Source organism: Phaseolus vulgaris, chromosome 6 (genome assembly GCF_051622355.1).
Source record: "Phaseolus vulgaris cultivar YP4 chromosome 6, ASM5162235v1, whole genome shotgun sequence".
Classification (NCBI taxonomy): domain Eukaryota; kingdom Viridiplantae; phylum Streptophyta; class Magnoliopsida; order Fabales; family Fabaceae; genus Phaseolus; species Phaseolus vulgaris.
In genome coordinates, this window is record NC_143503.1 from 30,317,189 (window position 1) to 30,332,311 (window position 15,123).

Genomic DNA, 15,123 nt, shown 5'->3' on the forward strand with positions numbered 1-15,123 from the left:
TAATTGTGTGCCATACAATTGCGTAGCAAAACCATATTATGAATTTAATTGTGTGCCATACAATTGCGAGCCTAAAAGCATTTTGTTAATTTCAAGTTAAGTGGAGTAAAAAAAGTGTTAATTAGATTTGAAGTTGTATGTGGATAGCAGTGATAGTAAAATTATAGAAACACAAGAATAAGAAGATTTTCAGACACATGAGATAAATCATAATGAGATTTTTACTTTCGCGCAACTGAAGGCTTGATCTTGGGTAAAGTCCAAAACCTATAGGGTATGTGTTTTCCTTTTCTGATTGGTCTCAAGAGTCACTGATTTGTATAAAATCTGTCAAAAAAAATTAGAAGGTATAACTGATGAGTAGAGGGTTCAATGTTAGTTTTAACGCTTTTTAGTTACGTTTTTGTAAAAGAGGTTAGACTCAAAGTTTTTGCTTATGTTATGAGATTGGAGTAAGAGAGAGTGGTAGGTCTTTTATACAATAATTGATGTATTTATGAAATAACTCTTATTTATTCATTGTTTTTTATAAAAAATTAATTAGGATAGGAATATATCAGACCAACAGGCACACCGTGCTTTGAAGTATTAATATGTTAATCACCTGGAAGTTGGAGATAAAATCTGATATAAGCATTGGGATATATACCCTGTCTGCTACACAAAAATGTATTGTAATACAAACCTACGGGTATCTTGTACTTGTAGCAGTGTGACTGATTCATGTAGATGCACACAGTCCTTGTCCTGATAATGTAATGACAATATTAAACACATAATATGCCAAGAGTTGCATAGCAAAATCACGTTTGCATGCACACTTTGTTTTATTTCAGTATTGTAGTAAAGAGGTTTACAACCTTTAGTTTGCTTTTACAGCTCACATTTCCCATTAACTTAATAAGATTGAGAAACCATGTTTTATTATGGATTTTTGTTCACAAAATTACACTGGGACCGAATTTCTCCTTCATCCCCCGTCAGCACTCCAATATTTCCCATTTTTATCATTGACGCCCTAAAGTTGGCAAAGAAAGTGTTTTGGTTACTGCTGAAGCTATTGACAATGGGAATGGTATCAGCACCAGGAGTAGAGAACAGTTCTTGGTCGGTCTGAAGTAAGCCTTTGCGTTGCTGAAGATTGGAGTAATATTTGTTATCAAATTGATCAGGAGTGGTGAGGTCCAAATTGGTGAGGTTGTTCCCAGTTGCATTCTGGGGGCATATCTGACGCAGTGTTGCTAAGTAATTTGTATCCAGAGTTGGATCAGGGTTTCCAGTGTTGTTGAAGTTGTATAATCGGTTGACGAATGTAATGCAGTGAGCTCTTCCAAACGTATGAGCACCTGTGTATATGCATATATATATATAATGGTTTGAAAATTAGAAATAGTACATGTAGTGTTTGTTGCCATGTTTGAAAAAACTTATTCACCTTCACTTTTCAACAAATTAAACAAAAATTAAGAAACTCTATACACCTTAAATAGAATTTGAGATCATGAAGTTGATGCTTGGTATTAGTGATGTGAATTTGATTATGTATACCTGAGAGTGCAACTAAATCAGTGGTGTTGAGACCTTGATTAGCAAATGATGCTTTAAGTTGAGGGAGGGTGAAGAAAGGAGGAGGAAGGTTTTGATTTGCAAGGGTTCTGTTTGCAGTTAAACTATCTTTTCTTCCTAATAGAACTGCCCATGCTGGACCTCCTCCCTGAAATAGATAGATTAAAACATTTTAGTACATATTTTATAAAACTCACAAAAAGTTAATGGTGGATGTTTAGCTAACTGAAATTTTAATTTATTGCCTCCAACAAAACAACAATGTACCATATAGCACAAATATTCATTAATTATTTAAAACATCATCAAAGATATCTCATTACAGACAAAAATCAAATTATCTTCTCTTTCCTTTTCAATGACTTTTTCTCAAGAAAAAAACAAAACTATAAGTAATAATAAGCATTTTGCACGAAAATCCAGGTCACATGTACTTAAATTATTGACTTTCAATGTTGATGATGCCAGGTATTACCAAAATCATTTTTGCCGTGCTAGAGTTCAACACGATAACGAATTGTCCTTATAAATAAGGAAAAATTTCTTTTGACATTCCAAAATAAAATAAATATAATTAAAATAATATTTTATAGGGTTGTTAAATGTATGTGTTTTACGGGTGTTAAATATCACCACCCTATAAATAAATACCTAAATACCCGAATTTTGGAGATGTTATTATTTGAGTGTATAATATATTATTATAATTAAACATTGCTTAAGTTTTATTTTTTCTCTTTTTGCATATCTTGGAGGCAAGTAAGTTCAACACGGTTTGAGTCCATTTATTCATGTCATTAATGGTGACTCACACACACACACTAAAATTATGGTATTAAAAACTATGCCCTTTTTTCAACCAGCTGACTCAAATAGGTTTAATCTTAATCACGCAAGTTATTTTTTTTTTTCAATCAAGGCTTTAATTACGCCAATTAATTTTCATAAAGAATAACCTACAACTCTTGGGAATGTTCTCTGTCTTGCTTCTTTTTTTCAAAAGCCCGGAAAAGTTATTATAATCAGTCAATTTTTTCGAGTCTAAGAGTATCAAAATTAAACATTATCACTGATTTCCATCCATTAATACTTATCCCATCATTAATACTTATTGAGATTGAGATTTTTCAATGATATCCGGTGTGATCTGATTCAAAGAATTCACTACAAGAAAAAAAAGTTAAGCTAGTTTTAGTGAGAAAAAGTAATGATAAATATAAGATTGGTTACTATTTATATATTATTTGTGATTATTATTTTTTCACTAATATTGTTTATAATAGTGACAAAATTAAAAATATCACAATAAATATATTAAAATTAATGATAAAAATAAAATTTGTTCCTATTTATTTATTATTTGTGACTATTCATTTTATTTGTCACAAATGTTATTCATGATAGTGACAATATTAAGAAATATCACAATAATTATATTAAAAGGTTAAAAACACATATCATAAATAATTACTAAAAAATATATAATATTTTTTATAATAAAAATATAATTAATATAATTTACTAATTATTTATAAATTAATAGTTATTTTTATCAATGATAAATTTTTAATTATTAGTCTGTTAAAATATGTCTAACATTATTTTCATTTTATGATAATATAATTAACGGTGATAACTATAAAAATTATGACTATTTTTTTAAGTTATTAAAAAATAATTGTTCTACTTTAGATTTGAACTCAAAATCCTTTAATGAAAAAAATTCATTATTTTCACTATATCACTTTAGAATTATCATGATGTTTGTATCAATAATAATAATTCATTCTTAAAAAAAACTATTAAATTTATGTTATTTTATATTTAAATGTATGATTTTCTTTTTTATAAGTCAATATTATTTTTATTTTGTGATAATGCAATTAATAGTGTTATATATAAAATTTGTCACTATTTGTATATTAGTTGTGACTATATTTTAAGTTGTCACTATTTGTATATTAGTTGTTACTATATTTTAAATGTGACTAATTTTAAGTTGTCACTAATTTTTTATTAAAAATAAAAAATATACATGCTATAAATAATTATTTATTAATGTAAAATACCATATGATAAATTTATTTTTCTTTCAATAAAAATATAATTAATAAAAAATTTATTGAATTTTTATAAATTAATAATGATTATTTAATATAAAATATCATATAATACTAATTTCATTATTATATAACTAGTAATTGTGAAAAAAAATATTAAAATTTTTCTATTTTAAATTTGAACCCATAATCTTTTATTAAAGAGACAATTTTACTTTCATTGTGTCACGTTACAATTACAATACTTATTTTGACACGATCGGTCGGTTACTTAGACCGAGTGACTGACTCGTCTAGTACCAACCGGTACATTAACAATTTAAGAAATTATACAACTAATGTGTTAAAGTGAAAATGAAAACATATAATCAGAATTCATGAAATTATAAAATAAATAATCAAAAGTACATAATTCATCCGTCAACAATTTTTTTTTATCTTTTCTTTTCAATTTAACACTCTTTTTATTTGACTATGTTCTTCTTTTTTCTTCATACTTTATAAATTATATAGACTTATACTATTTATTAAATTTTATCTTTTTCTAAAAATAAATATAATTATAAAATATAAATGATTAAGTACAAAGTTTGTTATTATGTATAAATACATAAATACAAGATAATGAATCAATCTCTATTTGTAGTAGGCTTATAACTGGTTAAAATATTCAAAAATAAGTTTGAAGCTTATAATTTAGTCAATTATAACTAAATCAGTTATCATGTATTGTTCTCCACATATGTTGAAACAATGTATATTTCTAAATATCTCAAGAGTTAAGATACGAATAAGATGTTAGTACTTAAGCTTATATATTATGAGAAAAATGCAATTATTCTCTTTGAAATTAGGTTTATCAATGTTGTCTTACAAAAATATGCGGTAAATTTTGTCATTAACATCATAATATATAATATACAATTATTTAATTGTAATTATTATTTTATTGTTGACCTTATAATATATTTAAATAAATAATAAAATATAAATATAGTTATATTTAAGTTAATATATAATCAATGTTTATGGTTAAATAAAATAAGATAATTAAGTATTACTTTATTAAAAATATATAAAAATTTAACATCATTTATTAAAATAAAAAATTATAAATTTATTTAAAAAATTAAAAATATATAAATTTTATTAAAAGATTATGAAAAATAAATATTTTTTTAAGAATATAAACGTTTGAGTAACATTTAAAATGATTTATAATGAGATAATTATATTTTTTAAATTAAATTATAAAAAAGACAAGTTTTTTTAAAGTAAACTTGAATAAAAATTACTCTTATTTTATACTTCTTAGATTGATCCATCACATATGTAACCTTAGGATTACACCTCTCCTCAATATTACTCAAAGACTCATGTTTATATGTTTGTGCATATCTAAAACAGTTATTTTCATGAGATGTTTAATCTGAATAATAATAATATTAATGAAATTAATAATATAAATGATATTGAATATATGAATATTATTAATAATTTTTATATTATTAATTATATTAATTATATTAATATTATTAATATTGTTAATCATACTAATAAGTATAATAATTATTATAACATCACAATAAAATTTAATTAGTGTAATGGTTGAAGCTTCTTTGATTATTTAAGTGACTTGATTTTGATTCTTACCTTGTGGAATTTATTTTTAATATTAATAATAATTATAATAGCATAAATAATATTTGTGGTGAGAATTTAATTATTGTCATGAATATTTATATTTATATGTGATTGAATTTTGATTATATATATATATATATTTTTTTGTCTAATTCACCTTAATTAGGGCATTACTATAATGACACCACGTTAAATGATTGAGAATTTGAACTTACCAGAACAGTACCCATTTGAGCTGCAATAGCAAGAATATCAGCACAAGAAACTTTCCCGGGACAACTTTTTTCCACCGCTGTCTTGATATTATTGATCACATCCAAACCCCTTATTGAATTGTTATTTGGAAGTGCCTCTTGCTCGCTTTCTATAGTAGCAGTGTTGTTCAGTAAAACTGATGCATCACAACCCTGTCAACAATATAACAGTATACCTTTAGTTGTTGTTAATGAGATTTCTCCTTTTTATCAGAATATCTATATCCTATTCTAGTGATAAAAAAACAGTAAATGTTGTCCAGGTTTGTTTGTTCCTTGTTATAGAATAAAATCAAGAAAACTGTATTAAGCTGAATTAAGCCACCTTTTTTCTTTAAGTACCTAATTACAACATTAGGTAATGAATGAATGCAACTGTGCACATACCATGGTTGGTTTAATAAGCACAGTGCTTAGTAAAAAGAAAACAATGACAAGTGTTTTGGAAAAAGAAGTTCATACTTGAACAAAGCAATCATGAAAATGAAGCCTGACAAGGCTAGCCCCTATTCGGGGATCGGTTAAGGAAGCTTTAAGGATGACTGGAAACACAATATAGAACAGATTTGGACATGTTTTTATGTAGAACGTAGGACTAAGCTTAGCATTAGTGACTGAAAACCCTGCATGCAATGCAAATGCACACAACACTGCCACTGCTACTACACGCATGAAACTCATTTTCGTTGTTCTTGATCCCAACTTAATATGTTCTCAGATCTCACATCGATCCTTTATTTATACAAGATATCAAGGGTGGATATCTTGGAAGTCACGACATCTCAAATGTTTGCATTAACTTAATTTTTTTTTAAATTATTTCTCAAAAGGTAAACTAACATAATTTCACTTATAATTAGTTGTTATAGTGACTAAATTAGAAATCATTTTAGAGACTAAACAAAATTTAGTTTCTATTATTGTTAAATAATTTCTAAATTGGTATCTAATTAGCTACTAAAGTTTTAACTACCACTTATTTAGATTTTAAATTTGGTAGCAAAAACCTTAGTAGTTAAAACTAGATACCAATTTAGAAACCATTAATAATAGAAACTAATTTAAAAACCCAAAAAAAATTTAATTTATAAAATGATATCTAATTTAGTTACTATAACAATTAATTATTTTTTTATTTTTAAAATTAATTTTTATTTCATGATTTTCGTATTCATTACTATACGAGTTCCAATTGGTTATGATGCCCACTTACTTCTTCCCCCTCAAAATGCAATTCCAATTCGGCCAGAGAATCAAAGGGCAGATGGTATGTCTTTCTATCCATCCTGATTGTTGGATTGAAATTCAAATCCGAATGCGAGCAAGGTTAAAAACAATATATAGAATCTAATCCGTCCTTCTATCAATCGAGAAAAAACATTCATCCAAAATCTTTCTTTATTACTACTACATAAAACACTACATTACATAAACAACCACATATGACTTTCCTAGAGAACTAAGAGCTTTAAAAGCATTCTGTTATGCTAACTACATGAATTCATTTCGAAACAGAAATAAGTCAAAGGATAGGCCTTAACAAGTAGAAAGAAGATAAAGGAACTATTTTTTTTTCTAGTCTTGATTTTTTTTATACTGGAATTATTGTGCCATTGTAGGACCAGTAAAGAGTTGTAGAATGTGGTTGGAGCACACAAAGCCACGAATTTAGAAAATGTTGTATTTCACACAAATATTTTGTGATGAAAACTGAAGTTCAAAACTGGTGTAGTAAGTTCAGCATCTTTAATCCTAATTAAAATATGCTTTGTAGGACCACAGCAACGCCACATACCACAGGCAATGTGCAAAATAATTAACCTCTCTTAAGAGAGCATCCACTCCACTGAACCTCTCTGCATAAACATTTTCATACTAAATTACCTTTAGCATTGACCTGCAATGTAGTAGGGGGTAAAAGGATGATGATTTTCAGGAAAATTGTGAAGTATTAGAGCTTAACTTCAATTTTAACTTACTACTTTAAGAAAATCATGAAATAAAAATCAATTTTAGAAAAAAAATAATAATTAATTATTATAATAACTAAATTATACTATTTTAGAGACTAAAATAATTTTTGATTTCTAAATTAGTTTTTATTATTGTTAAATAGTTTCTAAATTAGTATCTAATTAGCTACCAAAGTTTTAACTATCAATTATTTATAAAAATTTGATAGCAAAAATATTGGTAGCTAATTAGATACTAATTTAAAAACCATTTAACAATAATATAAACTAATTTAGAAATTAATTTTTTTTAGTTTTTAAAATAGTATCTAATTTAGTCACTATAGCAACTAATTATTTTTTGTTTCTAAAATTAATTTATATTTATATTTCATAAATTTTTTTAGTGTACATTGATACATTAATTTTTCTGAATTTTAACTCATAGTGTAGAGTCAACTAAGTTTCGTCAGAAAGTGGCATTGTTTAAGTAATAATGTTATAATGTGTACATTAGAGAAAAAGGTACTTCTTCATTTTCTCCTTGGTTATGTTTCTGCAGGGATTAGGACATACAAAATATTTTGCGCTGCCGTTACCTCATTTAATTATATTTTTTATTTATAATAAAAAAATGTAAACATTCATTTGCAGAATAATATTTTTTTTTACAATTTGACTTATCGAATTTAAAAACAAAGTTTAATTTGCCTGTGCTCTCCACTTAAAAAGTTTTACACTGTTAACTAATAAAAGCATTATCATGTGACTTTTTAAAATAATTATTATAAGTGTACATATTCTATATAAAAAAAGCATTACACCGTTAACTAGCAAAAAGTTATCTTGAGTGTGATTTTTAAAATAAGTATTATAAATATATAAGAAAAAATGTACCACATATGATATGGTATCTAGTTTGTATAACTATGAAAAATATTACATTATAAAAAAAATTAATCTAAGTTAATTTGATTGCATAAATCTAACAAAACATGGTGGTTAAGAGTAATTAATAATTATGATATTCTCTTTAAGTTTTCTTATGTCAAAGTCAAATTTCTAAACAGGAACTCTGTAACAAATCTTTTAAAGATCTTCTTTCTAGAAAGCCACCTTTTTCTTAACCATTAGAAGAGTGATGATATTTTTTATATATTTTTTGTTTTAGAAAAAACTATTTAATAATTTGTTACAGTAATATAATAATATTTTTATATATTTTTTGTTTTAGAAAAAACTATTTAATAATTTGTTACAGTAATATAATAATATGAATACTCGAATTAACAAGATTATTTTTAAATGATATATTATATGTTATTATAATAAGGTTCTACACATTAGTTTGTTAATTTTTACTCCATCATTAGGATAAGATTACAAAAGTCAAATGGTTGTCCATTAACCATCTGCATGACTTTGGAGTACTTGGTGATAACCTTCAATTGATTAGATATTAGCTTGTTTCGTGTGACTAATGATAGAAAATTGTTTATTAATAAAATATAAGTATTTAATTAAAATAATATTATTATTATCATTATTATTATTATAAAAAAACTATTAATTTTTTTTACCGGACAACAAAAAAAACTTTTAATTGATTGTATATGAAAAAGAGTTGTCAAAATTATCATTTTCTTTTTTAGTTATCATAGTAATAGACTTCCTTTTTAAGTATCTCATCTATCTCGGTAACAATAAAAACACTATAAGCTTTTAAAATATATTCTTATAAAAAAATATATAAATCTTTGATGAACTTAAAAATTTGAATTTTTGATGGGAGGTACATTGTAGATACATCTTGTTTGGTTATAGATGACAAATGAATCTTAGGACTTTTCAAAAATAATAATGTGAAAGTCATCAAGTTCATATTTAGTCATCAATTCACTATAAGAAAAACTATAAGAAAAAATGGTTTTAATGGGGGTTTATTTTTATATTATCAAGGGTTAAAACTTCCATTAAGTCATTTATTTAGAATTGCAGTTTTACCTCGCTATACCATCCTTGGGGAACATGTTTACGAAGGTTTTTTTGAATCTTAGGAAAAGTCTTTCAAAGTCCCTGTTAAATACCACGAGTTTAAGAACTTTCGTAAAATATTATGATTTTCAAAACCTCCGTAAAATATCATAGGTTTCAGAACCTTCGTAAAATATCACAGGTTTCAAAACCTCCGTAAAATACCATAAGTTTCATAACCTCCGTAAATTACCATAGGTTTTAGAACATTCGTAAAATATCATAGGTTTCAGAACTTCTCTAAATTACCATAAGTTTCAAAACCTCTGTAAATTACCATAAGTTTCAGAACCTCCGCAAATTACAATAGGTTTCAAAACATTCGTAAAATACCATATGTTTCAGAACCTCTGCAAATTACCATATGTTTCAAAAAATTCATAAAAGACAATAGGTTTTAGATATGAACATTTGTTTTTTCATTCATTTATTATTTATGAATTCATGTGTTTTTTCAACCACAATTATTTACATATATTGTATTTATTTATTTATCTATGTTTGTTAAATTATTTTTCAATAAATAAAATAAATAAATGGATATAACATTCATTAATATACATATATATAACTAAATTACAATTTATACAAAAATATATCAATTAGACACAAATACAAAATGAGTTAAAAAATTATAAGGAATTAATAAAAGACAAATACTACTATGAAGTAATACAAATGAAAACCTAACATTGCTTACAAAATAAGACAAAAATCATTTCTACATTATATTATATTCTTCAACTATCACATATATTATATTATATTTACTAGTTGCACCTTTCTTGATGAGAAACCTACAATATAAACATGTAATAGAAATATAAATCTAAAAAATAAAATGTTTTTCAACCACTTCTTTACTACAATAAATTCAGAAAAGTACAACTAAAAATGCTATATTATATGTTATTATAATAAGGTTCTACACATTAGTTTGCTCATTTTTACTCCATCATTAGCATAAGGTTACAAAAGTCAAATGGTTGTCCATTAACTATCTGTATGACTTTGGAGTACTTGGTGATAACCTTCAATTGATTAGATATTTGCTTGTTTCGTGTTGACTAATGACATATTAATAATTAATATTATCAAAATGATATTTTGATAATTGTTTATTAATAACATACAAGTATTTAATTGAAATAATATTATTATTATCATTATTATTATAAAAGAACTATTAATTTTTTTTTACTGGCAAAAAAACTATTAATTGATTGTATATGAAAAAAGTTGTCAAAATTATCATTTTCTTTTTTAGTTATCATCATAATAGACTTCATTTTTAACACTACAAGAAAATCATCATTTAGAAATCAATATTATAGACAAAAAATAATTAGTTACTATAGTAATTAAATTAGAGACCATTTTAGAGACTAAAAAATATTGATTTCTAATTTAGTTTCTATTATTGTTAAATAGTTTCTAAGTTGATATATATTTAGCTATCAAGGTTTTAACTACCAATTATTTATATTCTAAATTTGGTAGCACCCAATCTGCTTTTGAAAATGACAAAAATAACCTTACATAAAGGAAAAAAAAAATGTAAATAAAAATTACTTTTGAATGAAACCTTTTATCTAAGGTTTCCGAAACTCATTTTTTATTTCCAGAAATTTTTATCCAAAATGTGTTTTTAATTTTGAATTCTGGATTTTTTTTGTCTAGAATGTATTTATTTATTTATTTTTAAATTATATTTATTATTCTGTATTTTCAAATCCGGAATATGGGTAATTTTGAAATTTTGAAAAAATAATAGGGTGCAGGTTATAATTGATAGGGTGTGAAGAAAAACGTTTCAGATTGATATTTGAACATTCAGATTCTCACAAATTTCCAAATTACTTTTTGAACAACTCAATAGATTCTCACAGATTTCCAATGTTCACACCTAGAAATTATTTTCACTCCATTACCACGAAATTATATATATATATATATATATTAATTAACAAAAAAGAGGGAAAATTAAAAAATATTAAATATATTTTTTAATTATTTGTTTATTAAATTAGTTAATTATATTTATTTATGAAGGTTTGAAAAAAAAAAGTAAATTATTTTGATGAGGTTCCACAATAAATCTTTATAATTTAACAAAAGGATAAAAAAAATCTTCTTTAAAATAAACTTTAAAATTTAACAAGGTTAAAAAACTTATTTTTATTTTATTAAGGTTAGAATAAACTTAATGAATGTTAAAAAAAATTCCATTATTTAGAATAAACTTTTAAAATTTAATGAAGATTAAAATAACTTCCATTAATTAAATCTATTACTAAAATTTTATTAACATTCACTATATAACTTTCGTTAAAATATTTTATTTTATTTTCTTGTGATTCTTGCTTAAGTCCGCATGTATGGATATTGATATTGCAAATATTGAATGTCACCTGGATTACAATATGATTTCCACTTCGATTGAATGTCTTAGTAAGAAAAAATACAAATTATTTTACATTGTAGATAAAAGTAAAATTGTTATATAAAATCATATTTAAATATTTATAATTATAAAAATTTAATTAAAAAGTACTTTTATATTAAATTTAATAGTAATTTTTATATTTTATAATTAATATTATTATTATATAAATTTATTTTTTATTATAAATAACTATTTTTATTTTTTCTATATTATAATTATATTTTTTTTATTAAAAATATTGTTAAATATTTTTATTACTAAACTTATCTAATACTTAATTTTTTAATATTATTTTATTTTTATTATATTAAATTATATTATATAATTGATTATATTTAGGTTTGTAACATATATTATATATAATATAATTGATTATATTTTATATATAATAATAATTAAGCTAATATATTTTAAAATTAATTCAATATTTAAACATACTTTTAAAATAAAACTACTATTTTTACAAAATATTATAAAATTTGAATTAACAACATAAATTATTTATTTTATATATTTACAAATAATTAATTTATTGAAAAAATAAAATTAAGAAAATAATTATTACTTTTAAAAAAATTGAAATCAAAATGATAACCCAATTTCAAAATTTATAAATTTTGCATAACCTATTCTCTTACAACAAAAAAATCATTTGTATCATTATTTGAATTTTGATCTTCTATGCAATACAAACCACAATAATAACAAAGGAACTTAAAAAAAAAAAATAGTGATAATCGATTATGTATTAAGAAACTGAATATCCTTCTAAAAATCGCTTCTAATCAATTATATATATATATATATATAAATAAGGATAAGAGCTTATTTCTTGAAAAGTCACAAATATCGATTATACAAAGTTGTTAACCGATTAGTTTTTTTTTCTTTTTCCATCAAAGCTTATCTCAATGAACACCACCAAAAAAGCAGGGAATGTCCATTAATCATTATTTATATAAGTGGGTGCAAATTTTAATCCATGAACTAATTTTATGGGATATGAACTAGTTTTATAGGATTGAGTTAGGTTTAAAATAATGAATCATTTCTATTATTATGATTTATCCAACATCACTTTCAAATCATGCCTAATTGTAGGCACTTTCTATCACGTGCATATATGTTACGTAGAATAAACTAAATTAAGACAACGAGTTTACAGATAATTTTTTATTTTATTTTATTTATTTATTATCAGCATCAAAGTAGATACATAATAATATAGCAGAAGATACATCAGAAAATAGCTTTGGCATGCACACTATCCTTTGGTTTATTTCAATATATTTACAACTTTTTGCCTTTACAGCACATTCCCATCAACTTAATCATTATTTGGATTTTGCCACCACCTTCTCTTTTCGATCCTTGGATGCCACACCAACTAATCCAGATGAATCTTCATTCACCAAATTACACTGCAACCGAATTTCTCCTTCATCCCCTGTCAGCACTGAAATACTTCCCATCTTTGTCATTGACACTGCAAAGTTGTCAAAGAAAACACTTTGGTCACTGCTGAAGCTATTCACAAGGTGAATGGTGTCAGCACCAGAAGTGGAGAAGAGTTCTTTGTCGCTCTGAAGTAGGCCATTATGGTTCTGGAGATTGGAGTAGTATTTGTTATCGAACTTATCAGGTGTGGTCAGATCCAAATTGGCGAGGTTGTCCTCAGTAGCATCTAGGGGGCATATCTCACTCAATGTTGCCAAGTAAGTGCTGTTCAGAGTTGGATCAGGACTTTCAGTGTCGTTGAAATTGTGTAATCTGTTGCTGAACAAGCTGCAGTGAGCTCGTCCAAACGTATGTGCACCTGTTCATACTTTAATGCTTGATAAATAACCTAGTTATGGTGACTTTGTGAACTAATTTTTGAAATTAAACTAAGTTTTGAATACAAGTTCTGTGAGAAAATATGAATTTGATTGAGTATACCTGAGAGTGCAACTAAATCAGTGGTGTTGAGACCTTGAACAGCAAAGGATTGTTGAAGTTGATCCAGTGTGGAGCTTGGTGCTGGAAGGTTTAGATTAGCAAGGCTTCTGTTTGCTGTTAAGCTATCCCTTCTTCCTAATAGAACTGACCATGATGGACCTCCTCCCTGTGAAATACAAAAATTGAAACAATTTAAGTGAAAACCTGGCAGATACATTTTGCTAACAAACAGTTTGTGCCTGGAAGATATATTTAAAATATTATAATAAACTTTGTATAAAATTTAAATCTTTGTAACATTATAAGATCAATAAAACTAAGACAGATAACTTATTTAAACAATTTTGTAGAGTTTTTTGGAATAAGAGTGTTAGTTGGGAGTTAAAACTTACCAGAACAGAACCTACTTCAGCTGCAATAGCCAAAATATCAGCACAAGAAACTGTTTCTGGACAACTATTTTCTACTGCTGTTTTGATGTTATTCACCACATCCAAACCCCTTATTGAATTGATATTTGGAATGGCATCTTGTTCACTCTCTATGGTAGCAGAGTTTTTCAGCAAAACTGATGCATCGCAACCCTGTTACAAACATCAACAACCTACTTCAAACTTAATCATCGTAAGTTTTGCATGTCATTTACTTGCCTCTTAAAAGAAGTTATATAGTTTAAGATGACATATAAGTATACAGCACTTTCCCTTCAGTTTTGCATGCATAAGGTTTAGTCTAGTGAACAAGTAGGAACCTGAACAAAGCAATCATGGAAATGAAGTCTGATGAGGCTGGCACCAATGAGGGGATCAGTGAGGTAAGCGTTATTGATGACTCCATACACAATAGAATATAGCAGAGGGCATGTTATGTCATAGTAAGTAGTACTCAAATCTGCACATGACACTGGAAACCCTAATGTACACAACACTGCTACTGCTACTACAACCATACGCATACAACCCATTTCACTGTTCTTCAATTCTGACTTACTTTATACTCAGATATCATCTCCATCCTCTATTTATAGAGATGAATTTGGTGCATTTCTTTGTATCACCACATGAATGGATTCAATATTGAATAATTGTAGGACCAGCTGAAATATTTTGTTAAAATTTTCACGACATCAAACATGTTTCTATTACTCCTTTTCGAAAGGAAAATTCTCAGAAAGTAGAGTGACAAAGTTAATATGACGTCTATATCTTGTACGAAATGATGTGCATGAC

At 25.4% G+C, this 15,123-nt stretch overlaps 2 protein-coding genes across 2 annotated transcripts; both read right to left on the reverse strand.

Annotated features, from left to right (window-relative positions):
* Positions 1 to 781: 781 nt before the first annotated feature.
* LOC137832048 (peroxidase A2) lies at positions 782 to 6,228 on the reverse strand. The gene is made up of 4 exons (XM_068640020.1): positions 5,987 to 6,228; positions 5,486 to 5,677; positions 1,549 to 1,714; positions 782 to 1,346 (listed from the first exon to the last, which is right to left on the reverse strand). The coding sequence occupies exons 1-4, from the start codon at positions 6,203 to 6,205 to the stop codon at positions 925 to 927; spliced, it is 999 nt and encodes a 332-aa protein (XP_068496121.1). The 5' UTR covers positions 6,206 to 6,228; the 3' UTR covers positions 782 to 924.
* Positions 6,229 to 13,200: 6,972 nt separating this feature from the next.
* On the reverse strand, positions 13,201 to 14,895 carry LOC137832046 (peroxidase A2). Its single transcript, XM_068640019.2, has 4 exons — positions 14,646 to 14,895; positions 14,287 to 14,478; positions 13,895 to 14,060; positions 13,201 to 13,772 (listed from the first exon to the last, which is right to left on the reverse strand). The coding sequence occupies exons 1-4, from the start codon at positions 14,856 to 14,858 to the stop codon at positions 13,291 to 13,293; spliced, it is 1,053 nt and encodes a 350-aa protein (XP_068496120.1). The 5' UTR covers positions 14,859 to 14,895; the 3' UTR covers positions 13,201 to 13,290.
* Between the last annotated feature and the right edge of the window lie 228 nt (positions 14,896 to 15,123).